At 38.1% G+C, this 27,228-nt stretch overlaps 1 protein-coding gene and 1 long non-coding RNA gene across 3 annotated transcripts; both read left to right on the top strand.

The window, feature by feature from the left end:
• The first annotated feature begins 361 nt into the window (after positions 1-361).
• Positions 362-20,045, top strand: LOC148725410 (uncharacterized). The gene is made up of 4 exons (XR_015991245.1): positions 362-516; positions 16,104-16,142; positions 17,535-17,641; positions 19,907-20,045. It is a non-coding gene; the product is annotated as an uncharacterized LOC148725410 (long non-coding RNA).
• A 1,349-nt stretch (positions 20,046-21,394) lies between these two features.
• LOC111341125 (chymotrypsinogen B) lies at positions 21,395-26,925 on the top strand. Of its 2 annotated transcripts, XM_022948080.2 has the most exons (8): positions 21,395-21,551; positions 22,322-22,519; positions 22,874-23,086; positions 24,116-24,279; positions 24,535-24,688; positions 25,293-25,334; positions 26,389-26,495; positions 26,829-26,925. In XM_022948080.2, exons 1-7 carry the CDS (start codon positions 21,497-21,499, stop codon positions 26,487-26,489), a joined length of 927 nt encoding a protein of 308 aa, XP_022803815.2. In that variant the 5' UTR covers positions 21,395-21,496; the 3' UTR covers positions 26,490-26,495; positions 26,829-26,925. The 2 variants fall into 2 exon arrangements, with proteins under 2 accessions (XP_022803815.2, XP_088588027.1); XM_088731901.1 differs by lacking the exon at positions 25,293-25,334.
• The last annotated feature ends 303 nt before the right edge of the window (positions 26,926-27,228 follow it).

Below are 27,228 nucleotides of genomic sequence, written 5' to 3'. Positions count from 1 at the left end.
GATGTTTCATTTATTACCTAAGTTAACATGGAAAAGGGAAAATAAATGTTTAGCTAGATATGACATTTACTATTGATGTATCGTTCATTTCAGTTTAACTTTGGTTTCATACAATGTTCATAAAGTGACAAAATATTCGTCGATGTTACATTTATTATTTAAGTTTACATAGAACGAGGAAAATGACTATTCAACTAGCCATAACATTTGCTATTGATGTATCAGTTCAGTTTAATTTTAGTTTTATGTAATGTTCACAAAGTGGCACGTCGCGCAGCAACAAGTTATTCAGGCGAGATTGTGAGGAAGAAACTCAAATTCACGACATTTTTTGACACAATTATACCTTGAGCTCAAGCTGTGTTTGTTTAAAAGATATCAAAAACCTGTCTACCGGAAAATAACGCCTATATCATCCTGTAATTCGTGGTGCCATAACAATTCAGTTCATCGCCATGAAGATCATAATCTTTTTCTTGCTCTTTCTACTCCTGAACATGAGTTCTGGAACAGAAGGTAAGGCCAACAGACACCTTCAATGTGTCCCTTTTACATTCAAATTGAATTCTCCAGAATCAGCTCTTACGCAAACATTCGAAGGAAAATCAATTTGATACAAGCGTTATGACATGTTCAATGATTGTTTCAGAAAAGTTAACATAAAGCTCGAAAAAAAACACGGCTTATAAATACAAGTCTTGTGCCATATACATACCAAAATGTAATCGAGAAAGAAGAGCGCAATATCTCCGGCTTTCAGTGATAAGCCTTTTCCTTGAAGAGACTGTTTACTTATTGTGCACTCCTACATCATCTTGGTAGAAGAGATAACAATGGAAACCGAAATACTATGGACACATACGATCTACAGAGGTTATGAGAATTACATTGAGTAGCATATCAATCTAAGAGCGACTTACGTGTTTGCATCTTTTGTGTGGCTCTAAAAGACGAGAATTTCGTTCGATGGAAATTCTGGTGTGTTCACAAATGTACTCTACCTACTTTTAGCCTTCTTCTAAGGCCCTGAGCACACAAGTGCATTTTCAGAGGTGTCCGTTCAGTTCAGTTCTTAATTACAGGAAAACGAAGAAAGATATTGTCACCCACATCAACGTTTTCATTTTTTCTCAACTGTTCACACTAATTTCATTGCGTTTGAAACGCACACATATTTTATGAAGTCAGCGACGAAATTCTTCACAGTTTTAAATGCACCCACACTGGAAAGGGACCATTTGAAGAACAATCCTTTTCCAAAATGCTCCACTCTTGAAACCGTTTTGGAGAGTCTCCATTTTCATCAGCGTCTTCGGATGCCTTCGCGTGAATGATAGACATAAACGCATCGAAACGTTTTTTAAAAGGAAATGCATTGGTGTTGTTGCGGCCGATAAAGCACCTGCATGCCACGGACATATTTTCTGATAATTTATCTCTTGGTTTATAATGAAAACCTAGTCTGCACATAGCAATATTTTTTCACGAATTTCTCCCTAATGCTCGTTCTATTCGCTTTACCAATGATTATTTCCTGATTCTTTTGTGAGATAAATGAAAGTTAGAAGATTATCATGACTTTTTGTCAAAATTGAAACATTTTTCTGGCGAGCTCCGTGCTTAAATAAACAGTCTTTTTCTCCATAAGTGTATGCGCGCCAATGAAGCGAAAATCTTAGCTAAAAAAGAGTGTGACATACGAATCTGAGGAACATAATGACTTTCAAACGTATCAGATCTCAGTGTATGCGCATCAATCAAACGCAAATTTTAGCTAAAAGAAAAAATACGACACACCACTCTCAGGAACGTAATGACTTTCAAACATATCAGGTTTCAGTGTTATCATTGGCTTCATGTAGTCTTGGAAGGGAAAAATATTCTCGTGTCACAGCTGAACTCTCTTGGACTTTATTCTTTAGGAGAAAAGAAAATGAACAAAGGAACAATTCAGGTCAGCTGTGTTTACAATGATGAACGATTTTTCCAGAAGTGAAAATCCCACGAGTTTATTCATTTATGTCGCATCCAGTCTGCCGGACGCCTAAATGGACATTATTGAAACCCCGAGAAGTACTTCCTTTTAGTAACTTTTGAACCACCAGGTTTTTTTCCCTCTTGTCTTCCCTTAATCTTAATCTTTATTCTTTAATTCTGGTTATGTAGATGCAAATATTCGACAAATTCATTTTTTGAAAAAATCAAACATGCTAGTTTTTAAAGCAGCAGACTTGTCAAAGAACAACTCTCATTAGAAGAACGTAATTCTCTGGTGTGGAAAGTGCATGGAAATCTCTCTTCGGAAATGTGATCTGTCAGGGCTAGAAAGGTCGTCAGGAAATTTTTCTATAATTTAGAAGTTAAATCGTGTTTAGAGTAACGCTCCTACACTACGCCAATGACAATATGCCATAAAATACGTGTGTCTTAATTTCAGATCAATTTGAAGGTTTGTTTTTTTTTTCCTCTTCATTAAAAGATGTTTTTATTGGAATCTTTTGAAAGTAAATGATCGTTATCTTCTACAAAAATGCAAACATCAGTTACTTAATGTCCCATTTTAAACCATCCATCCAAAAGAAAGCTCTTGCATGCGTAACATCCCTATTTTTTTTAAGTACATTACACTCTGGTTGGTTCATTTCGCTGTTTAACTTTTAGATTATTATTTAGCGCGCTGTTCTCTACGCTGTTTGATTTTTTTGCGGTAATTTCTCGCGCACTGTTTCCTCTCTTTTGTAAGGATTGTGTCTTTAGCATCTAAACCCTTTTTGTTCCCTCTCCCGTTTGTTTGTTATTTTATCATCTCCTGCACCTGAGAACAGCTTTTTTTCCGCACTCTTTGATGATCACGTTTGCATGCTACGGGATAATTAAAAAATAAAATCATGGTGATGCTAGTCAAGGATTAATTTAGATTTTTGACGAAATTTTGCAGACATACTCATTTAGCTAATTTCCTACGTTCAATTTTTCGGTCCCAATTGTAATTTTAGTTCCGTATTGATATACCTAATAGATCTGACGGCTGAATTGCAGGTTTCACTGTCGCTCGCTTTCGATTAAACCGTATTTACGAAACCATGCAAAAACGACTTCTTGTCTTTAAAAAAAAAAAATTAAAAATTTCTACGCAAAGTAATACTAGTGTCCATTTAAAGACAATGTGCAGAAAGAAGAATCTTTGTGTAGGATCAGTCATCACTCTGTTCATTTCTTTGTCTCGTTGCTGTCCTCCTGAAGTTCTTCTTTCCTAAAAGAAGCACCATACATTTATCACCAGCTAGTTCAACTTTAAAGCAAACGTTATAGATTTCTTATAAAAAGAAATTAATCTCTACCTCAATGTCACTGGCTACGATTGTCCAACCTTTCCCAATTATTGGCGGACATACTATCCTCGATGTGAAAGTGACTTTAAGATTATTGAGATTATTATTGTTGTTGATCACGTTCACAAAATAAAGTTAACCTTTTTAGAGTTGGCTTTTTAAACGTTTCTCAAGCTACTTTTATCGTCATAACGTCTAGCAACGTATCGACCTTTGGAAATTATTTCTCAATATCACTCATGCCGAGAAATCGACGACAGTCAGCGGTTAATGTCGTGGGCGCTGCATATGCTAATGAGGGACTATCAATTCTCAAGTCCCACTTCAAAATTGCTTCTAACGGGGGTCTATCAAACATTTTTCAATTGAAATTAGCATTTCTGCAAATAAAAGATTACTATATTTTGGAAGTCAAAGGACTTTAAAGATATTATTGAGCAACAGGAAATGTAATTAACTAGAATTATGTCACTCATACATAATTCATAAGATCGTAATAAAAATTAGTGCAATACTCCATGCGATGAACAGCTTCAGTACAGGGGAAATCCTAAAAAAAACTAGGTTACAAAGCCCTTCGAAGTTGGCGACTATTTTTCTGGTGAGTTTCAATACTTCACCAAATTCGACTTTTTTTTTGCTTACACAAGCGCTCGTTTCCCCAAAGAAAAACATGTAATACGGGATTAAAACATGTAATAAGGAAAAACATGTAATACGGGATTTTGTCAGCTATTTCGGCCGAGAATAAACGGCTCTCTGTGCCTTGAAATATGTCTCAAATGGACGGTCGATCATCGTAGAAGACGTACTGACGTGGGAAATTTGAAGACACCACCTTACATCAGCGTGGTGAGACATGGATAATGGTAAACACAGGCGGATTTAATACATCTGAGAGACCATAGGAAGTAGGGACCGAACTGAGGTGCATCGGGGGATCGTAGGAATTCTTGTGAGTGTTGCCGTAGGTTGTTTTTGAATGATTTAGACGTGGGAATTTTGACTATCCACTTCATCTTCAAACGTATAGCCGTATTTTATTCATTTCTCACATAAAGCTTTGTACGGCAACCATATTTAAAGTCCGAAAATCTTTCACACTGCGCATGTTTCGCCGCCATTTCGTATTCGATTTCTCGGCATGTTCCATAGACAAGGCCAACTTTAGGAGGTTATTCATCGAAATCTTCCGGCTCCGAGCACTTGATAAAATCGTCTTATTTTCCTTAACGTTTTATGGATGAAGAACAAAAGACAAAAACAAATGAACAAGCAAACAAAAATTGACCCAAAAAAAAGCACTGAAGAAGTTAAGTGTGGTAATCGGTTTATTATGGAAAATTGCTCATTATAATCAGACTTACCCTTTTTCCATAAATTCAAATGTCACGTTATCCCCCATCAGCGCAAACGGATCCCATTGGGAAGCCATTGGTTCTCAACCATTGAACGGCCTGGTGAAGAGATTCACTAGCACCTACTCCTCGAACAAGGTGTTTATAGAAATGCTTCAATAGCTTCGCCGTTGTTTCGTTTTCTATGGCCCACGATGCTACCAACACTGAACGTGCACCGGATGCTAAGAATGCTCGAGCAATTCCAATAACTCCTTCCTTTTTAACCAATACACGCCCACTGTGACAACAGCTGAGTACTACCAGTTTAGCTCGCACTTGAACTGCTTGAATGTCGGACATAGTCAGAAGGTACTCTTCCTCTCGAGGAGTAGTATTATTAGTGCATTGAGGAGAGAGGGCAATCTCTCCTCTTTCGGCATTTCCATGTGCGGCTAGATGTACCAGACTCACTGAAGGTATTGCTTGAAGTACTGCCTTCTTTGTTGCACGACTTCCTGACAAAGGCTGAACGCGCAGCAGTCGACTAAAACATTTCTGCTTCTTTGCTTGCACAAAACAATGGTGTAATGTCAATGAGACGTCCATTGTAATGCACTTTGCCAACCATAGGATTACCCACAACCAGTGCACCAGTTGAGTTGTGATAGTGAGCTGGGCATTCTTGAATGAGCCGGAGAGTCGTCAAGGAAGGGACGATGCGTATTCTGTACTTCTCTGATAAGTACTTTCCGGCAGGTTCATCACGCAAGGCAGCAAATGGTACTCGATACGAAAAACGATCCGGCACAATAATGATTTCAGGCTCTGTAAGTAAATCTGCCACAGGTGCTAGGATCCATTTGTAGCACAAATAATGAATTCTTTCGGTATCTTTGGTTTGTTCACCTCGTAGATTTGCTCGGTTCTCTTCATGAAGAGATGTCACGTTGTCAACCAAAGATCGATCTTCACAGTTCGCTGTGGGTAAAACGTCAAAGCCAGCGGCGCGCTTTTTGAAAATTCCTTCCACATCGCAAACTTGCTCTGCAATAAATATAACTTATTAACCAAGCGCGAGGGCCGTACTGGGAGATTATCGGCCCGAGGTCTTGACAAAAAAGACCGAGGGCCGATATTATTCCAGTACGGTCCCGAGCAAGCTTGGTTAATAAGAGATTTATTATACGACTGAAGTTCAAAGGAACACAAGTGCGGTATCATTCGGGACCATTCGGGACAATGCCTGGTCCAATATTGAGAGAATATTGACCGGCAATAGAGCATTTTGATTGGTTGATTTTAGTTATTGGCCCTCTGACTGCCCGAGTCGTGTAATAAGAGTTTTTATCTCCATTTCGTCTGTTTTTCGAAAGCAAATGTCTCCATTTGCTTTCAATACCGAGAGAAGAACTTGGCGCTTTCTATACGAAATGTACAAAAAAAAAATACAGTTACTTCCTCTTTTCACCATGGATTTTCTCAATCCGACCAAATTATGATAGTGGATCAACTGAGATGTCGCTTTCCACGGAGTAATTGTCTGCCATTAATTCTGCGGGAACTCTTGCTCGTCCGAGTTCCTCAACATAGAGAGCATCTCGGCATTTTTTTCAGTATGGCAAAGCAAGAGAGCGAGTCACTGGTTGGGAAAAGTACCGTATTCCTCGAACAGAGACATTTTAAATTCATAGTTTCCCTTCAGAAAAGTTATAATTTGTTCAAATTTTCCAAAACATTGAAGGAGAAATTCCTTTGCCTCCAAAACCTCTGACTGCGAAATCTTAAACAGCGTAATACTGACAAGGCTTTGAAACTCAGTCATTTTGTTTCCAATTTGGCTGCTTGTGGGGTAGGCTTTCTCTAAGTAATCTTTTGCCTGGCCACATTCACCGAGCGATTGGTATTAATGGCCAAGGCTTTTATAAATTTGTGCTTTGACTTCTCTATGGCCACATTCTCTACTGATGTTCTTTCGCTTTCTGATTGTCATTCACGGAAGCAAAAACATCCGCCAAACCTTCAGTAGCAAGGGCTTCTAGTTGTCTGTCACCAATTACTGTACTGACGTCGACTGCTTTGTCCAAAATTTCTTTAGCTTGCAGATTTTTTCGAAGTCCAAAATAAACACTTCCAAGATAAAGGTAATGTCCACCTTCTCCTTGTCTGTCGGCAATTTCTATCGAGATGGCAAGTGCTTTCTCGTGATATTCTTTAGCCTTCTAGTATTCGCCAAGGGAAAAAACACAGTTCCGAGGTTCCCGCAGTTCCTTGTCTCCTAGTCTGTCGCCAATTTCTATCGCAAAGGCAAGTGCTTTCTCATAATTTTCTTTAGCCTTCTGATATTTGTCAAGGGAATAAAACACAGTTGTTAGGTTCCCGTTGATTGTTCCTTCTTCTCGTCTGTCGCCAATTTGTATTGCAATGGCAAGCGCTTTCTCGTGATATTCTTTAGCCTTCTGATATTCGCAAAGGAAACAAAACGCAGCTCCAAGCTTCCGTTTGATTGTTCCTTCTCCCTGTCTGACGCCAATTTCTATCGCAATGGCAAGTGCTTTCTCGTGATATTCTATAGCCTTCCGATATTCGCCAAGGGAACTAAACACAGTTCCGAGGTTACTGTTATTTAATTGTTTCTTCTCCTTGTCTGTCGCCAATTTCTATCGCGATGGCAAGAGCTTTCTTGTAATATTCTGTAGCCTTCTGATATTCGCAAAGGGAACTGAACACACCCCCGAGGTTCCCGTATCTTATTCCTTCTCCTTCTCGGTCGCCAATTTCTATCGCGGTGACAAGTGCTTTCTCGTGATATTCTACAGCCTTCCGATATTCGCCAAGGGAACAAAACAAAGTTCCGAGGTTACTGTTAGTTGTTCCTTCTCCTTTTCTGTCGCCAATTTCCATCGCAACGGCAAGTGCTTTCTCGTGATATTCTTTTGCCTTCCGATATTTAGCAAGGGAACCAAACACTGCTCCGAGGTTACCGTTATTTGCTGCTTCTCCCTGTCTGTCACCAGTTTCTATCACGATGGCAATTACTTTCTCGTAGTATTCTTTAACCTTCTGATATTCGCCAAGGGAACCAAACAAAGTTCCGAGACTTCCGTAACTTTGTCCTTTTCCTTGTCTGTCGCCGATTTCTATCGCGATGGCAAGTGCTTTCTCATGATATTCTATAGCCTTCTGATATTCGCCGAGTGAACGAAACACAACTCCGAGGTTCCCGTTGATTTTTTCTTCTCCTTGTCTGTCGCCAATTTCTATCACGAAGGCAAGTGCTTTCTCGTAATATTCTTTGGCCTTCTGATACTCGCCGAGGGAACGAAACACAGCCCAATTTCTATCGTAGTAGCAATCCTTTGTCGTAATTTTGTTTAGCCTTTTGATATTCGCCGAGGTAACCAAACACAGTTCCGAGGCACTCGTTTATTCTTCCCTCAACTTGTCTGTTACCAATTTCTTTCGCGATGGGAAGTGCTTTCTCGTGGTTTGCCTTTTGCATTTCGCTAAGGCTTTCACATACCATTCCAAGTCCACCATGAGCTATCATTTCTTCTATTTTGTGGCCAATCATTTGCATAATGGTGAGTGCGCTTTCGAAAAGTTTCTTTGCCTCTACAAACTGGCTCTGTGCTATTGACAAATTTGTAACCGAGTTGTATGGCTAGTTTTCCAGTGTGGTGGAACGTGTAAAGAAGTTTCTTGGCACATCTTTCTGCATTTGTGACACTAGAGATGGCGTAGTAGGCATTGAATATTAAATCAGGGGTATCAAGATGAACGCTAGAGTCAAGGTTTTGAAGAAGAATTGCACATTCATTGTATAACTCAGTCGCTTGTGGGCCACGACCAGTCTTGACAAGAAATATGGCGACTTCTAATAGGACTTCTGCAGCGCCACTCATTACGACTCTCTCCTGTTTGTTGTCGTGGGAAAGAATGAACAAAGAAGGAGACTTAAAAAAAGCAAAAGGAGTCCTTTTATAAGCCGGGAAGTGGTTGTATTCTACCTTTTCACAATTTTCTGAGGGTAACATTACTTTTCCACTCTTTCATTCAAACCAATCCTGAATAAATCAGTTAACTGAGTTGTTAACTGAATTCGAATCATTGTGGAGCAGATTTGGATATAACAATGGTTAATGTAACTATCGTGTTATATTTGTATTAAACTCTTTTTTATTTAACCTATTACATGGCACACAATTATTTATTGCTGAATCTGATGGCAATTTACTGCTTCAAAATCACTTCCACCGAGATTGTTAAAATAAGCAGAAAAATTCGGCAAACATTTAAATTCGACTTAAAGCATGTATTTAATTCGTTTTTATTGAATAAACGACAGGAAACATTTTGAATTTTCATCCACATAACTTTTTGACACTTCTATTGATCATAAGAGGATTGGACGTGCAAGGATCGTGGGAAGTCTTAATTAAATGGGCGCCTTCCACGCGTCTCGCACGTTGTTTTGGACAGATTCGCGCCGCTGCAGCTCGCTTAGTGGCCTGGTCACTGAGACAGGGAAGAACCGGTTTCTTAGACTTTTTAATTAAAAAAATGCCATTTATGTTATTCGTTCGTTTCAGTTTTAAGGTCATATTTGACTTTTCTCGAAGAAAATCATCTCATTCATTTCAATCAGGAGAGACGATGCAAACGCAAACTGTCACTTATTTCATTATGGATGGGAAATGGCGGCACCTTATTACTCGGTTTATAAAGGAGGTTCTTATTTTCCACTCATCCTGCACGCGCCCTTTTTCGCCCACACACACGAATTTTTCACTCGCTTCAGCTGAGTGAGCGGCTGAACTCGGAAGATTCAATATTGGATCTGATTTTCAGTTGAAAATTCAATACTGAAGATTTCTTTGAATAAATACAGTACGTATCGGCCCTCAACAATTGAAATATTAAGGTATCTGAGATGTTTCCTTTTTTTGGCATTTCTTCACCCTCTTTTGTCCAAATGAAAATTATATTAAGATTCCAAGAAACATCCTTCTCACTCTGTATAGTGGTCTTACCACCGGCCGTCGTGTTGATATTTGTTACCGGAGTCAGCAGGGTCAACTTGGAAGGAATTGGGTTTAACCTTTGTTTGACAAAACCGCGTTCTAGTCCGTCTTAAACTTAGCTATACCAAGAGATTATAATCAATCCGCTTTACCGAACCTTTTGTCTGAACATTGATTTGTAAACATTTTCGAGAGGGGCGAAAGCTAATGGTGAAAGAACTTACATTTATCTAATTAGATCAACTCTGTTATGGAGGAGTACTGAGGCCCACTATTTGGGTTAGACCTCCTGTAAATAACAGAAAATCTTTTACACCAGGAGAGAGATTTGAAATTTTGCCTTTTATACGCGTGACGCGTGAACTTTTATAAAAACTTATTGTGTGAAGTCCTGGCAGGATCGTCACACTTCCTTTGCTATCCTCAAAATCCAGGGACTAAGTTTGCTCTGATTTCCATTGTTTGATTCAGACTTGAAGCAAATCAAGATATCTTAAATCTATCCGGAGTTATAACCCAGCCATTAATTTTGGCGCGATTTTATTGGTTACTTTACGTCACGTGGTGAAAAATCACAGGACAGTTATCACGCAATAACCCCCGTCCGCGTCGATATTTGTCCTCCGATTCTTTCCGTGGAAAAGAAACATAGTCAACACAAGAGTTTCAACTTTTCCGTTCTCCTATTTACATAAAAGGAAACCAAACTGTTTTTTATTTTTTTGCCTGCTTGCGTCAATCACGCGCATTCGCCATCAGATCACCACTGGCTTTTTTTATTGTGTTTACGCGCAGTTTAATTGCGATGTGAAAATTAATGGGAGGTTTATAAAATAAATAAACCCCGTTCTGGTTTGCTTGTATGTCGGCTGATAATGTCCTTGGCTGAGAGATTGTCCTCAAAATTTCATATTTTCCCTCGAAGCTTCGCTTCTCGGCCAAATATTCATTTTTCGGACAATCTCTCAGCCGCGAACATTATCAGCCAACATACCAGCCACCCGAAGGGGTTTATTCACTAAATATCCATCTACACGACGTCGATCTTGTCAAGTTCGTTGCGATAAAGATAAAAGTGTGTCACTCGGTTTAAAAAAAAAAAAAAAAAAAAAAAACTCGCTTTATCAATTTGAGATGTATGAAATCAGAACATAAAAATGTTGCCAATGATTACTCGATAGTTATTCCACCCAGCGTTTGAACCGCTCACTCGTTATCAAAACGCTTTAAACCGCTCACTCGTTATCAAAACGCTTTAAACTGCTCACTCGTTATCAAAACGCTTTGGTTTTGAGACGAAGAAAAATCTTATTTCTTTCAAGTACATTCGTGTCACTACAGTAAGTCATATACCAAGTTCTCTCATTGTTTTGTTTGGTAAAATAATAAGAGCAATTTTATTTATGGAAAATGAAATTAAGAAGCAATGAAAATGTAGACATCGAAATTAAAAAGAAAAAAAAAACGAATTGCTCACCTTTGAAAACAGAATATGCCAGGTGTGACTAATGAAAACAAAAGTAAGAAAATGAAATGAGACTTTCCCTGGAAAACGAACGTAAATGCAAATTGTTGGTGTAAGATCGTGTTACTCACACCGTTGGTAAAAAGAAATCACCGATATATAAAAAAAGATTGTTTAGAACTAGAACTCTTTTATCAATGAATTTCCTCAAATTAAAAAAGAAAGGGATTGAAGAATTATTGTTATTTATTTTGGTTTTGCTAACCTTTTTAAAAATAAACACGTGTTGTTCAGAGTCCTTATCGTTTACGTGATGAGACCGAAAACCGCAAGAAACAAAAATGAATGCAAGCAGCCCGTGTGCGAACACAGTGCTGAGTTTGATCAGTTGAAAAAATCACTTAAAAATTTCTGCAACGAGATTTTAATAGGCAGTTGATAGCATCTTGGTCTAAGATGTATGTCGTCTTTGAACACGAATTTCGTTTCGCTTTCAATCCTCATTGAAAAAAAAATGATAGCTTCATCTTCTTTACATCAGAATTTGTTGTTCCTGAATTTGATTTCTCTCGCGCCTGATTCAAGGTGGCGACGACAATTTTTTTCAAAGTGGGGAAGGAATGATTTTTGTTATCAGTTTTGCTGCTTACCCTTGAACAAGGAAGTGTGTCTTGTTTAGTATTCTGATCCTACGACTGAGGAAGCCGAGAGTAAGAAACTGAACAAACGCTTTCCCTGCAAACAGAGATGAATGACAATATTTTAGTGGGCATATGGTATTTCGAAGACTGGACTGGACTGGACTGGACTAGTAAAACGCGGACTAGTAAAACGCGGACTAGTAAAGCGCGGACTAGTGAAGCGCGGACTAGTAAAACGAGGACTAGTAAAACGCGGGCTAGTAAAACGCGGACTAGTAAAACGTGGATTAGTAAAACGCGGACTAGTAAAACGCGGACTAATAAAACGCGGACTAGTAAAACGCGGACTAGTAAAAGGCGGACTAGTAAAACGCGGACTAGTAAAACGCTGACTGAACAACAACCACAACAAAAAAAACAATTTTATACGAAGGCGATCACAAGACTTGATGGCGAGCCAATGCAGTGAGTGACAATCTCTGTTTGACCTTTAAGCTACAAATGGGTTTGACATGCGCCAGATACAAACGATTTTATAAGTTTAGGCTAACAAAGAAAGAATTTTATTCAGCAGCAGTTCAAAATCTTAAAATACACTTTCGTCGTAAATTTCACGGCAGAAACACAGGAATTCGATGACTAAAAGTCGCCTTAAATCTCCTTGTGTCTAGGTAGAAAGAGTCTCATTGACCTCAGCTTTTCGGTGGAAGAAAAACCGATTTACACACGCCATTACAGAAAGCAAACAAGCAGACTGACAACTCCAAAACACATATTTGCATTCACTTACAATTTGACTTTCCGTGACATTTTAAAACGGAACAATAAAAATGTTTCGGCGAATGCTTTCTCTTTAATTTGAAGAATCCGAATGATTTAGAGCTACAATTACGAGTTTAATTACGGGAAAATCCTTCATGAACTTAACAATTTGATAGCGAGTGAGTTATAAAGAAAACAAACGTTATTCAAACATTTTTATTTGTAAAGGTAGTTAAAAGGCTTCCAAACAAATTTTCAAAAAATTTTTCTAAAAAGTAACTGTCATGATGTGACACCTGTCAAAGCATGAAACAGCAGTACTGGTGTGACAAACACACACGAGTTAACTGATCATGCGACGATTTTCTCGTAAAGAGAAAAACAGAGATCTTACGGAAAGTAGCTTTTATTTCCAACGACGATTAATCTTCAAAGATTTACCTCTGTTCCGTTTTAAAATGTCACGGAAAGTCAAATTGTAAGTGAATGCGAATATGTGTTTTGGAGTTGTCAGTCTGCTTGTTTGTTTTCTGTAATGGCGTGTGTAAATCGATTATTCTTCCACCGAAAAGCTGAAGTCAATGAGACTCTTTCTACCTAGACACAAGGAGATTTAATGCGACTTTTATTCATCGAATTCCTACGTTTCTGCCGTGAAATTTACGACCAAAGTGTATTTAGGATTTTGAACTGGTGCTGAATAAAATTCTTTCCTAGCCTAAACTTATAAATTCGTTTGTATCTGGCTCATGTCAAACCCATTTGTAGCTTAACGGTCAAAGAGGGATTGTCACTCACTAAATTGGCTCGCCATTAAGTCTTGTGATCGCCTTCGTATGAAATCGTTTTTTATGTTGTTGTTGTTAAGTCAGCGTTTTACTAGTCTGCGTTTTACTAGTCAGCGTTTTACTAGTCCGCGTTTTACTAGTCCGCCTTTTACTAGTCCGCGATTTACTAGTCCGCGTTTTACTAGTCCGCGTTTTACTAGTCTGCGTTCTACTAGTCCGCGTTTTACTAGTCCGCGTTTTACTAGTCCGCGCTTTACTATTCCGCGTTTTACTAGTCCAGTCCAGTCCTCGAAATACCATATGCCATTTTAGTGTTGATCGAAAAAGAAAAAACAAACAAGATCGTTTAGAACACCTAAACCACACGTGGCTTTCTAACTTCCCTGTAAATGCATTAAAAATATTGTATCTTTGCTCCTTTTATATAAGAAATCTCTTTCATACATCGTGTGGCTGAAACTTCTCCCTGCAGTCTCAAAACATTCTTTAGCCAACAGTTTTGGAGAAGAAAGAAACTGATCAGCTTGACGGTGTTAAAATTACGTAACACTTCGTTCTCTAAACATATTTACAGTGACAATTGTTACACACAGAAAGGAGATTTAGTAGTTTGATCATGGAAGTTGAAAAGGCCTTAAGTTGAGTCAATCATTTTAATTGGAAGACTATAAGTTAAAATTAAGTTTTAGGCAAACCTTTGCCAATATCTAAGATTATTTCGAGCTTTCTGCCACTGAATGTTTACTGGCAGTCCGAAACATTGTAGTTTCGTAAAGGGGGAAAATATCGTTTCTAAATTTTTTTTTTGACAACTAACCATTTAAAAAATTAATATTCTAGTTGTATGACTAATGAAACCAAAACTAAGAAACTGAAATAAAACTTTCTCTGCAAAACGAATACATGTGCAAATAGCTACTGTAAGAAAAACATGAAAACTTGTTGGGGGCATGAAAAAAAGAAGTTATAAATCAAAGATGGGACAAGGGACACTAAGTGTAAAGATTAAGCTCGATTTGTAAAGGGAAAAAAAATCCGTTTAGGAACCTGATAATGAATCGCACTCATCTTTCCCACAAATTACGCGTACAAAATGAACTTATGAAATAATAAATATAGATTTGTCCGCCTTGACTTAATTTGAATTGTAGTATAATACTGTGCGATTTTCATATACTCTGCGTTGCCAGTGAAAGCCTTAAGATGCTTAGGACGACCAAGGCAATAACATTAGACGTGACCAAACGGAGATTTTATGAGAAGAAGAATCTCTGTTCATGTATTGAACATTTTCATCAAAAAAATTTTCAATTTTGAATGGCTCTATCTTACCCTGTTTTATACATTGCGAACACTAACAAAGGTCTCCGTCTTTCTTAATCTGAAGACTTGTTTAGCCGAACTGACTGAATATCTGACCGTGCGCGCGACGCAATGTGTACAATTCACATTTGTAAACTTCTCAGGACGTTTTCGTGCACAGATTAGGCACCTCCATTTCATTAAATTTATGCAGGCGTTTTGATTGATATGGAGAGATAGAATGGATAGATATGAATGGATAGATATGAATAGATAGATATGAATGGATAGATATGAATGAAAAGAATTTGTACTGCGTTATCCACCGGACAGAGATTTTACCCAGTACTGCGCTATCGACCGGACAAAGATTTACCCAGTACTGCGCTATCCACCGGACAGAGATTTACCCAGTACTGTGCTATCAACCGGACAAAGATTTACCCAGTTCTGCGCTATCCACCGGACAAAGATTTACTCAGTACTGCGCTATCCACCGGACAAAGATGTACCCAGTACTGCGCTATCCCCCGGATAAAGATTTACCCAGTACTGCGCTATCCACCGGACAAAGATTTACCCAGTACTACGCTATCCACCGGACACTCAGTACTGCGCTATCCACCGGACAAAGATTTACCCAGTACTGCGCTATCCACCGCACAAAGATTTACCCAGTACTGCGCTATCCACTGTACAAAGATTTACCCAGTACTGCACTATCCACCGGACAAAGATTTACCCAGTGGATAGCGTTATCCACCTTTCGAACAACCGGATCCAGATAGTTACCCACCCATCCAAAAAAAATACCTCTTTTCTAATCCATTTTCACTGCATTACCGCAGTAGGGTAGGACTAAAACGGAACATATGCGATCCATGCGAGTAGTCCACCCCATAAATCCCACCCATCCCACCCCAGGGGAGGACATCCATCACACAGTAATCTCGTGCGTGGGAAATTAACGTCTCCTACCCCTAACCCTGTAGGAGACTGAACCTCCATTTATTCGTCCCTATCCGAGAAGACTAGATTATCTAATCATTTCTTGATGTTATAGGAAGGTAGCATATTCTTCTCAATTATCTTAAGACCTTGAGTGTTGGTCCGGCCGGGGCTTGAACCCTCGACCTCCCGCACAACAGTTCAGCGCTCTATTTATTGAGCTAACCGAGAGGCGGTTAGCTCATAGACACGCATGCGTGGCATGCATGTCTATGTTTAACACTTGTCTTCATCACCATCATTATCATTAATATCAGAATCATCAAGTTGTGGTCGTTATCGATATTATTATTATCAACCAGTATTACGGCTTCATGAGAGTTCGTTGTGCTTTTTTAAATCATATTTTATCCTCACTACAGTAATGATAAGGTTAAAAAAGAAAACAAGAGAGGATATGAACATTACCAGTTTCATTACTGACGTTTTTGCTCTTATCTCCAGGAACTGAAGATGGCTCACACAGGAGTGAACGCAGTGCAGGTTAAACCATGATCTATTTTTTTATAACAATGTATCACTCAACAAATGCTATAACATAACCAAAGTAAAGCGCGCGCTCTGATTGGTCAATTTAGCTTCCCCCATTTGCCCAGGGGTGTACGCTGCTGTCGTGAGCAAATGCAAAGACTATTTTTCCGCGCGCGCTTGTTTTTTTTCTGGTCGCGTAAGATTTGTTAAATAAAAGGGAACTCTTTAGCTACAACGTATCAATGTTATGTTGTAAAACAAATGGTAAACACCACAGCGTACACTATTGAGTTATGGATGCACTTGGGAGGTTTGCTAAACACTCAAGAAGCTAGAGTCGCTCTCGGCTATCGCCTCGAGCTACTCTTACGCTTCTTTCGTGCTTAGCAACCTCCCGCGTGCATCCATAACTTAATAGTGTACGCTGTGGTGTTTACCATTTGTTAATTAGTGTTATAAATATCAAGTGATACATCGAACAAAATATTTCAGAAATTTTTGTAAGCTAATAATGCTTCCCCACGTGGAGCAGGAGGTTTTTATGGGAAGTTTCCAGTCAATATTTTATCCATGTAAGTCTGCATGCATGAAACATGTATACTTGACGACTCCCCTTGAGAGGATTTTGAGGGCCACTGCAATTTCATTGGAAACAAATATTGTAAATAAACAAAGTGTTTTTAAAAATCCCAACTGGCAGGAGATAAACCAGTTGGCTATTCATTTAAGAACTGCAATAAAAGTGTTAAAATCGAGACACCCGAGAAAAAATCCAGTAAGTAGCATGGTGGAGGACTTGAACCTGGAACCAACAGATTACAAGCCCAGTGCCCTAACCACACATTGCTTTCTTCATGTGTCTGTAACATAATAATAAATAGTAATAATAAAGGTCTTTATTCTTATTCTTCATTAAGAATTATTATGCAAACAGACGTGCAACAATTAACATGACAATAACATGAAGAAGGGAATAAATTAGTTACTATTGAAAAGACATCTATTATTAAAAACTGATTTAAAACGACTTGTCTGAATCTTAGGTAGAATATAATTATGCGACCTAGTTTTCAGCTGCCGTGTTCTTTCACTCTCAAGATCTCGATCATTTGCATTAATCATTTCCCTGACTACTTGCCATAAAATTCTTATGATGTTCCTTTGGAGACTTTCTACTATTGGATCGACTAATAATTCTTTAATTCATTTGATTTTTTCTTCACTCTTATCACTTTTTCGCTCGATATTGTTTTGATTTTTTAAGGTAAAATTCTGTCTTGGTTAATCATGGGAGCCAAGTACATGTAAGGGTTAAATGTATCATGAAAAATGCGCAATTCTCATTGTTCGCTCATTTTCCATGCATGTCATTATCAATATTGTTTTCTTCTTGCTTCCATAAAGGCTGCTTCAATGAGTGGGGTTCCTATTGTCTAAGATGGAAGGGGATGTGTCATTATGATTCCGTGAACAAGGGGTGCAAAAAGTTTTGTGACAATTGTTGACCAGAGGTAAATAAACGCTTTCACTGCTAAGATCTCATAAGTAATGCTTCTTACTGTCTTTCGCACAATTCATATAATGTTAGTTCAAAGAATTTGGTATAAGAGCAACTAATTACCATATCAATTTTTTCTTTATTCTCATCATTTTTTTGCTTGATGTTGTATTGATATTATAAGGAGAAATTCTGTTGGGCACTTGTTAACAATTGGTTTAAGGTTTATCGTACACTATCGATTTATGGAGCACATGGGAAGTTTGGATAGCACGAAAGAAGCGTAAGATTTGCCTGAGGCCGAATGACCGAGGGCAACGCTAGCTTCTTTCGTGCTATCCAAACTTCCCACGTGCTCCATAATTCGATAGTGCGGAGCTAAAAGCGCGAACCAATTGTTTTATAACATAGCCGGTGGAATTGTGCATCAAATCCGACGCGAAAAACGGACAACAATATCAGAAGTGATTGTTCGCGGTAAGCGAAATATTAAGCAAAATAGGAATTGGTTTTATTTTAAATTTTCTGTTGAAAGCTCGAGTTTTATTTTCCTGCAGTTTAAATACAAAATTCAGTATTTTACTGTCATTTGTTCGGTTTTACCAGAGTGTCTTTCTGTCAAAATTTGTTGCATTTCACCCTCGGATAGTAAAGCGAATCATGACGGCGCTGATACCGAGTCTCCTTTACCGTTCTTTTTCTTTTTTTCTGCCTCATTTGAGAACTCTAGTCCATGGGAAAAGGTCGGAAAATTGTCTTCGTTTTGGGACTGGTGGGCCGAGTCTCTGTTTGTATCCATTATTGTCACGAAATATATTATTTTTCCCCGCGCTAACAATGACCGCTCGCGCGAAAAAAATAAATTTCTGGCGAATCGATTTGCTCACGCTATCAGCGTGTACTATCGGGATTTTGAGCACGCTTATGTATACTGGATTTGATTGCGCGGCTCTACTAGCTATGTTATAGTGGGAGTTGGAAATAATGTTAAAGGCAAACAACAGGTAGAGGGGAGAATATAAACTCAGTCGTAAGGCTCTACAGGGCCGTAGCTAGCACGAGGCAAGACGAGGCAATTGCCTCGTCTTATATTAATTTTGGCCTTTTTAAATTTTTTTCTTAAAAATTGACTTTTTAGAAGAAAAATGCCAAGGAAAATCCTTAAAAGAGCATTTCTAAATCTCTAAATTTCAAAGTTTTCTGGGGGGCATGCTCCCATACCCCTCTGGCAGCTCGCGCCTTCGGCGCTCGAAACTTGCCTCATCTTATCCTGAAATCTGGCTACAGCCCTGTTCTAGTCTACAAGAAATTGGTTTAACGGTTCAGGAAATGTGATGTATGGTCTAAGGTTCGAGTAGGCTACAAAATACGATAAAACGTTGAAATTCATCAAATGTCTGAGATCTTACCGTGCAAATCTTTTATGTTTAATCTCGTTTTCTATTCAAAGTCTTAAACACAGCAGTTTATAATGATGATTGAACTGAGTGGAGTGTAATTTGGTCTGAAATCTTAAATATGATTTCAAACCATAATTGCAAGACACGAAGTTCAATCACCACTTTATCACATCTCTTTTTGAAATCACAAAGTTCAGTCGTTCAAGTACAGGTTTTTCAAGTCTGTGCAACATTTTATTTTGATCCAGTATTGAGCTGGTTTGTAGAACGTTGCATGAGTTGTCTTTGACTTTTTAATTTTCCTAAAATTTGATTGGTTTCTTTGATAAAAAGCCTGAAATCTGAAACAAGCCGCAAATTGATGATAAACTGTCTTCATAAAATTGAGGCACAACAAAATTTCGCGGGGACGACGCCAGTTGATTTGTTCGTCCTGATTAAATAATTTACCAACCGTTAATATTGATTCAAGGGAGCTGATTTCACTAAGGTGTTCAAAAAAGCTAATTGAACCCTGAGAAAAATCGTGGACCTGAAAGTCTGAAATAAAACTTCTTACGACGAACGATTCGTGGGCAAAAAAATAGTTGAAAAATGTATTTATCAAAATGTGTGGAAATTGCTAGCCTCCTAACTTTTCGCGTTTTTATGTCACGAGGGTAAGGCTATCTTTTAGTTATAGGGGATAAAAACATGAAAAGAATATTATTCTCAAAACAGCTCATGGAAGAAAGTCCCCATCATTTACAACTTTGCCAAATATTAACCTACTAAAGATGCCTCACAAGGAAAAATGATCTTTATCTGAGAGAAACCTCTTGCAGTATTGAACCTTTCTCGCTCATTATTTTTTTTTCCTTTTTTTCCTTGTTATTCAGAACAATGTGCCTGTCATCAAGCCACAGTTTCAGTAGGTTGGAGAACTCACCAAACCCAGTGCGGTCTGAACATTATAAAGTTAATGGATGTTAATGTAATGACCACAAGTTAAAGGCAAATAAATGGAATAAGCATAAATGTTGCCGTTCTTCATGGACTTAAAGGAATTTCCGTGAGCGATTAAATGACTCTCTCCGATTTTCACATCACCTCGCATTTTCATGTTTTACTACTACAAAGAGTGCATGGTCGTAGTATCTCGCTACTATATTTCTTTCGGACTGGCTTAGAAGTTCACCTTTGCTGCACAAGAACCATAAATAAACGGCGAAAGGTAGACGTGAATTCAAATTTCTCTCCTCGAGACAGCTTGGTACAAAACTAGCAAAAATCAAAATCTTTTGTCTAAAGCTAACGTGTTCAATTGGATGAAAGCACAAGGCACGAAGTTTGATTTTGTCGTTTGCCGTTTTCGTTGAACTTTACTCTTAACTTTTTTATCTGGCATATTCTTGAAAAAAAAAAAAAGGTTAAATCGATAAACTGCACTCCACTTAACGACACACACCCTTTTTCAACGGCATCGGCTAAAATATCCCGCTCCAACCACCATGCTTTTAATGAAAATAAAAAAAACCACTTAACATTTTTCAAATAAAATTTTCAGGATGGACAAGATGAGGGGATCAGGCAACACTTTTCCAGGTGTAGTCCCATTTATTTCCCAGTTTGTTTCTATCTGGTTGTGTAGTTTATACTGAGTAACCGTTTTCGTTACTTTTTCAAAAGACCTTTCACATCAATATATCAATAGCCAGAGAGAAAAATTAAGAACATATACTTTTGCGAAAAAAGCCAATGAAGAGGAATAGTTATGGTTCCTTTGAGCGCGAATGGTGGGTAACGATGACTTTGTTCTTATAAAATCGCGTCAAGAATCAAACAATTGAAAATGGAACAAGCATAGCTGTCCTTTAGATTAAAGTTTCGATAAGCTGAAATGAAATAAGCCTATAAAGCTATTCGAGTTTGTTAAATTTCCATTTACGGTTTTGTACTTGTATTCAACTGCGTTCATAACCGATCTTTTGTTCACGACCACGCAAAAACCATTGTTTTAAGGGCATTTCGTAATTCTTTCACGTTTTTTAAGAAAGCAAAGACAGAATGTCCGGCCATGTTGAATATTTTTGCAGTTGAACAAATAGCATTTGCATTCAAACAAAATTTAACGATTACAAACAATATAAAATAAAAGGATATTCTTTAAAAAACTTCTCCACCTGAACCATCGATGACACCTGATAGAAAAGCGATTGCTGTCGAGTATACGATACAGCATTTATAAATATAACAATACAAATTGCATTCGAATTGAAATTTAGAAATAAAAGAAAAGAATGATCTTTTCCAAAACGTAGCCGCCACCTGAGTCATGGGATGTTCAAGTAGAATGATTCTTTAGAAATTCAAAAGACGTTCTGTTTGAGAAGGATTTCCAGGTGAGGGGCAGCAAAGTTGACATTGCGGTGCATAAAAAAAAGAATCAGTCTGAGCTTGGTATCAAATTGGAAAACACTTCAGTCAAGATGAATCTCTGGATCGGAGTAACGCTTTTGTTCCTTTCAACTTCAAATTCTCAAGGTAAGAATTATTGATGTTTTTACTTTGCATCTATCTGAGTTTGCTGGGCTGATTAACAACACATCTCACCAGTATGTTCATGAGTGAAAATCATTTTGACTCTAGTCAGTCATCTTCTGTGTTTTAGAGTGCTTATTAATACCCGAGGGATTAGGTATCTAATATCATAGGTGACAAATTACTCCTTAATTTTGGCGCGAAATTTCAGCGTTAATTTTTAATTTCATATGTGAAATTACAAAATTGCCTTGGTAACATCTCTTGTATCTCGATCAGAGCCAAGATGGCATCGAGATTTAAGACGGTGACCCTTGAAAGATTTGACAGTTGCCTTAATTTTAAAACATTATCAACAGGCACGAAGAATTCGAAAGGTATTTTTTGTGAAGAAACTCAGAAAATTACGAACTTTAACAATAATGTATGCTTTAAATGAAAACTATATTCTTCTTCATGTTTTCGGTTTTCGATAGAAAAACCAGTAAAAGCAATTACGGTTGTGAACGTAATTTGTCACCCACGATATTAAAAGGTAACCAAATGGTTTTCTTCTGAAATTAGGAAATAATTTCAATTGCGTTTTATCAAAATTCTGATAATTTCCCTCGCCTAAAGGCTCGGGAAATTATCAGAATTTTGACAAAACGCAAGTGAAATTATGTCCTAATTTCACTCGTCGCTATTTGATTACACATACTAACTCTGGTTATCCTTGCTCCTTGGCCAACTTAAACAACTAAAAGTCGTCTAAATGTTTTTGTGTTTTGCAGGTTGTGGAAACAAACCATTTTCGGCTAGAGTCGTTAATGGGGAAAATGCTTCTCCACACGCATGGCCCTGGCAGATTTCTCTCAGAGTAAATGGACGCCACATTTGTGGCGGATCTCTTATCGACAAAGACTGGGTAGTCACTGCCGCCCATTGTGTGAATAGAAACCCGCGCCCAAGTGGATACACTGTAGTCGTGGGTAAGTCGTTGAAATACAAAGAAAGGAAAAAAAAAAACAAATAAGCATGCAAAAACAAAAGAACGGTAAAAAAAAGGAGAAATTACACGCGTTGCTAATACTCTGTTTCCCACATTTTCAAAAGTAACAAACTTCGGTCATTCTGAAACTCCGTAACAGGAGAAAATCCTTTAAGATCTGGGAAAAATAGAGGATTAGAGAGAGAAAGATAAAATAGTAGTTGTAAAAGAGTTTTTCAATCACAATCACTGGTGCCACCATCCCCATTTCTTTTTGTTTTCAATCTCTCAGTTTAAACAGGGCTTGCTTACAATCTGTTAAAACCTTTTTATTTTGCAACAATGTCGTCTTTAGGAGCTCATCGTCGAACCGGATCAACAGCAGTGCAGCAGACCTTTCGTTTGAAACAATTGTTTAAACATGAAGGATTCAGTATGAGAAATCTGAGAAATGACGTTGCACTTCTTCAGCTTGAAAGGCCTATATCAGCCAGTTCCAGAGTCAACACGGTGTGTCTACCACGCTCTGGGAGTAGGATTCCAGCAAGAACACGATGCTATATTACTGGTAACTAGAATTCGTTTGAACGGATTGAACACAATTATTCCTAGACCAGATCTCTTACCTTCGTTTTACTGTGGGCCGTATTTATCAGCTTGTTTCCTTAGTAGGAGAGCGTTTCTACATGTGATGGTAGGGATTCCTCATGAAGAGCTGGTTGACTGCATTACCTTCTTGGTCTTCTCCTTTATAGATTTCTCACTTCGATTTAAGATGTCTTTTTGAAATTGGTATTTTCAAGTCTTGGATTTCAATTCTCTGAGTTATTGTTTGCACAGAAATTTTGTTTGGTGTTGCAGCATACCTCTTCTTCCAATTAAAATTATGAGAACTTTTCTATTTTGAGAGAAAATCTCTCAAAAAGTTCTCTTTCAAGCACTCGCTTTCCAAATGGGTCAAATGAAACTAAAACCATTGAACTTTTTATGAAGGAAATCAATATGGAAAGATGGCATCCTCGATTCGAATACAGGCCAGAAATAGCCTTTATTACAAATTATATGCCTCATCGAGAATAGCACATCGAATGGTTGCCATTAGAATACAAATGATTTAAGACTAACAGAATTAAATTCCCCCAACTTGACCTTGTTTCAAGATGTTGTATAAGGGAGCTCCTCAAAGTGGAGCGATTGGGTTACACGGCTGACGATATTTGTCAAAACCGTGTTGAGTGAGTCTGGATTTTAAAAACAATATACAACTGGATCTAAGGGAAATGGCTACAAATGAAAATAACGCCGTAAGCGTTTCCAAGCCGACGGGCGGTCTTTACCGTAGATTCATGATTTTCGAAATGCGGCGAAAATCACGTTAGGGAAAAGGTTCCGAAAATCGACAGCATCACAATCCCTTTCTCGATAGTTAATGAAACTTGACTGACAATTTTATCAATGCTTCATTTGTCGCTATTCAATTGCTGTTATGCTGCTTTTGCTGAGGCATCGATTTTTTTTTGAGATGTATGAGCATCGAATACTATTAAATTGAATACGTTATGAAAATTGAATAAACGCGTAATTTTTGCGTTTTTAGGCTGGGGAAGAACAATTGGAGGTGGAAATGCGGCGGACACACTCCAGCAGGCTATGCTGCCAGTGGCCTCACACAGTGAATGCAGCAGAATCAATGGACGACTGGGTCCTGTCGATGAGAGATCAATGATATGTGCTGGAGGCCAAGGAAAAGGAGGATGCCAGGTAATTGAAAAACGCATTGATCTTTATAATTTAGTAACACCGAGCACCCCAACATTAAAACTGTGGCCGAGCACAATTTTGACACAAACGAATGGCCTTTTTACCTCACACGATCGAAAGTGACTGGAAGCAAGCCTGTTAACTCTCGCTTTCATTGAGTTTTATTAGAAATTCATCATATTGATTATGAAATGTCATTATGTCCCCTGATGATATCCATTTTATCATTATATCTGTTGCTGCAACATTGCATAGGGTGACAGTGGCGGACCTTTTGTTTGCAATGAGGGTGGACGTTGGACATTAAGAGGTGCTGTGAGCTGGGGTCACTCACGGTGTAGGACAGATCACTTCACGGTGTTCGCTCGTATAAGCAGCTTCATTAACTGGATTAACCAAAAGAAGACAGGTAAACTTTCGTAACGTCTTGGAGTCCAGTCCAGAAGAATGTTAAATGATCAGTAAGAAATGTCGAGAAATTACAAACGAACGAATTATCGATCTCTTCTGAAGATATCATACAGAGCGTGATAAACGTCAGGTCGGAACGAGTTTTAAAGCATTCAAAGTCACGTAATTTTGAGTAATTGTTGCATTTTAAAGTATGATAATTATGATAGTGACGATGATGACTTTAATTATAGTGATAGTAATGATAATCGTGACATTAATTATAGCAAATGCAAGTAGTACTACTAAGTATTGTTTGGTAAGGGAAGTGGGATTTGTGATGGAAGAATGCTAAATAGTATCCAAACATACTTTCTACATAGACATAACGACATTCATATTAATAATATCAAAGTATGCCCGCCTATATTAGCATCATGAACGAGACTTTTTGTTACGTCACAAAACTTGCTAGGACTAAGAGAAGGCCACCCAGTTTTCATTTTCTTATCTTTACCTGTTATCGAGTATTTTGGCGACAATATTATTGCAGTATTTCATGAGGTGTTACGGGAATTGAAGGCGACACTAACAGAACCATCCCCTCTTTTATTTTCTTCAAGGTGGAGGTGGAGGCGGAGGTGGGGGTGGTGGAGGTGGAGGAAGTAAGTACCACATCATAAAACATCAAGAGAACAATTAGACAAAGGGTGGGATGTTTTTTTTTTTTTTTTCTGGTCATGGCCTCGAGATATGTTAATTTCAAGAAAGTACCTATAGATAGCTTGTTAAATGGATGCATGTTTCTCGGGACGTTCGCAGTAATGATAACACGACTTGTTCTTTCGAGTTAAATAAATGCGTGGACACTTGTGTGCTGACGAAGACGCTTTCGAAAGACAAGGGGAGTAGTAGCTTACATTACTTAATGGAAGCAAACTTCCGTTTTCATCCTCTAACTTGATTGAAATGGCCATAGGCGACGCCCTGATTAACTTCTCTGTTCCTTTAAGGTTACTGTCAACAAAATAGGGTGGCTTCCGGAAAAATCGTCCTGCGCTCGCACCTTTCATAGAAAACATAAAAACCATATAGCACTAGAAAGCTTATAAAGTAGTAATTATGAAAATAACAAAATGTTTCCGAGTTTTTGTCTTGATAGTCGCGCGCGAGCCTTTAAACAGAAACTGACGGTGGTTACTTTATTGCATTACCAGCCTTCGCGTTACCGTGGACCTCCCGAGAAAATATTTTTTGAAGTTGGACAATAGAAAATATTCCGGTTGTTTACACGCTCCGAGCGTCACGAGAGGAATAATTCGAATTTCTTAAAAGCCTCACATCCTTTAGTGCGTTAATATCTGACAAACACTCTGGCCAATTTTCATGAATATCTAACAGACAAATCTATATACCCAATCAACTCGTTTAAAGTATAGATAGCTCGCGTAAAAACAAATACATTATCAATATTATTACTATCACTATTACCATTATTATTCTTAATATCATTATTACTACCATTATAATCACTGTTATAATTATCATCATTCATTTTACTGAACCAAAATGTGCTAAATTAACCGGATCATTCACCTCAGTGAAGGTGATTAGTACTTACATGCTCATCTTTTCCCGAATCAGCCTATCAGCCAGCAGACATGAAAATCACTACTGAGCTGTGTGATATGTGCTAATTAATATAACTGCTGTCACTAGGTTGTCGCGATAAGGACCGAAGATGTCGATATTGGACTCGGTACTGCGCATCCCATCCGTATGTGAGGGCTAATTGCCAGAAGACATGCAAACTCTGCTAAATTCAGGTACCCACCAAAGTTTTTCTGTTGAAATTTATCCTCACTTAGTCTAGTTCGCAACTCGCAAGCCTCTCGTCGACCTTGGAAAAATCAAGCAAGGAAAGCTATTAAAAACATCAAAAGAACACTTCAATTCTCATCTATGAGAAGAAGAACTACCATCACAAGAATTATCGGGTAGTCACACGTTTAGCATAATCTCAGTGTTTACTTTCATCGGAAGTGGATTTGTCAAATACTTTTATCTAGAGGTGAACAATCATTTGAGTTTATATTTTGAAGTAACTAAAGCACTCACATAATTCGTAATATCTATGTACGTTTCTTTTCATTTCACAGCCACCAAAAACCGCAAGGTTCGAAGTGACCGGACTTAAAGGCAAAGCTCTCACTCATGCATTTGACAATGAGCAAATTAAAGCATTTTAAACAACAACCTGCGTAGCACCCAATATATGATTAAATAACTTAAAGACTAAAAGGGACAAGTAACGTAGTCTGTTCCTCAGAAAATTTTGAATGTATATATTCAAAGTGGGGTCATTAAGAAATTTAGAACCAATGAGGGGGCAGAACTCAAAATGTCAACATCATGTTCACATACAACCAATCACACGTCGCGTGCGGACAATGAAATCTCAAGTTTAACCCTTGAACCCGAAAGAGTGAAAAGTATCGTATTACCTCATAATAATATACATTAAAAAAATTCTCAGTTCTGATTGGTTAAGATGAATGC

This window comes from Stylophora pistillata, chromosome 8 (assembly GCF_964205215.1).
Source record: "Stylophora pistillata chromosome 8, jaStyPist1.2, whole genome shotgun sequence".
NCBI classification, from domain to species: Eukaryota; Metazoa; Cnidaria; class Anthozoa; order Scleractinia; family Pocilloporidae; genus Stylophora; species Stylophora pistillata.
The sequence above is the reverse complement of the archived record's forward strand: the minus strand, read 5'-3'. Positions and strand labels throughout refer to the sequence as shown.

What these genes read in the sequence shown, in the direction of transcription:
- LOC111341125 (XM_022948080.2), top strand. Translation starts at nt 21,497, where the DNA reads ATGAATCTCTGGATCGGAGTAACGCTTTTGTTCCTTTCAACTTCAAAT. An exon ending in TTCAACTTCAAATTCTCAAG is followed by an intron (nt 21,552 to 22,321) that starts GTAAGAATTATT and finishes TGTGTTTTGCAG; the next exon opens with GTTGTGGAAACAAACCATTT. An exon ending in GGGTGGTGGAGGTGGAGGAA is followed by an intron (nt 25,335 to 26,388) that starts GTAAGTACCACA and finishes TGCTGTCACTAG; the next exon opens with GTTGTCGCGATAAGGACCGA.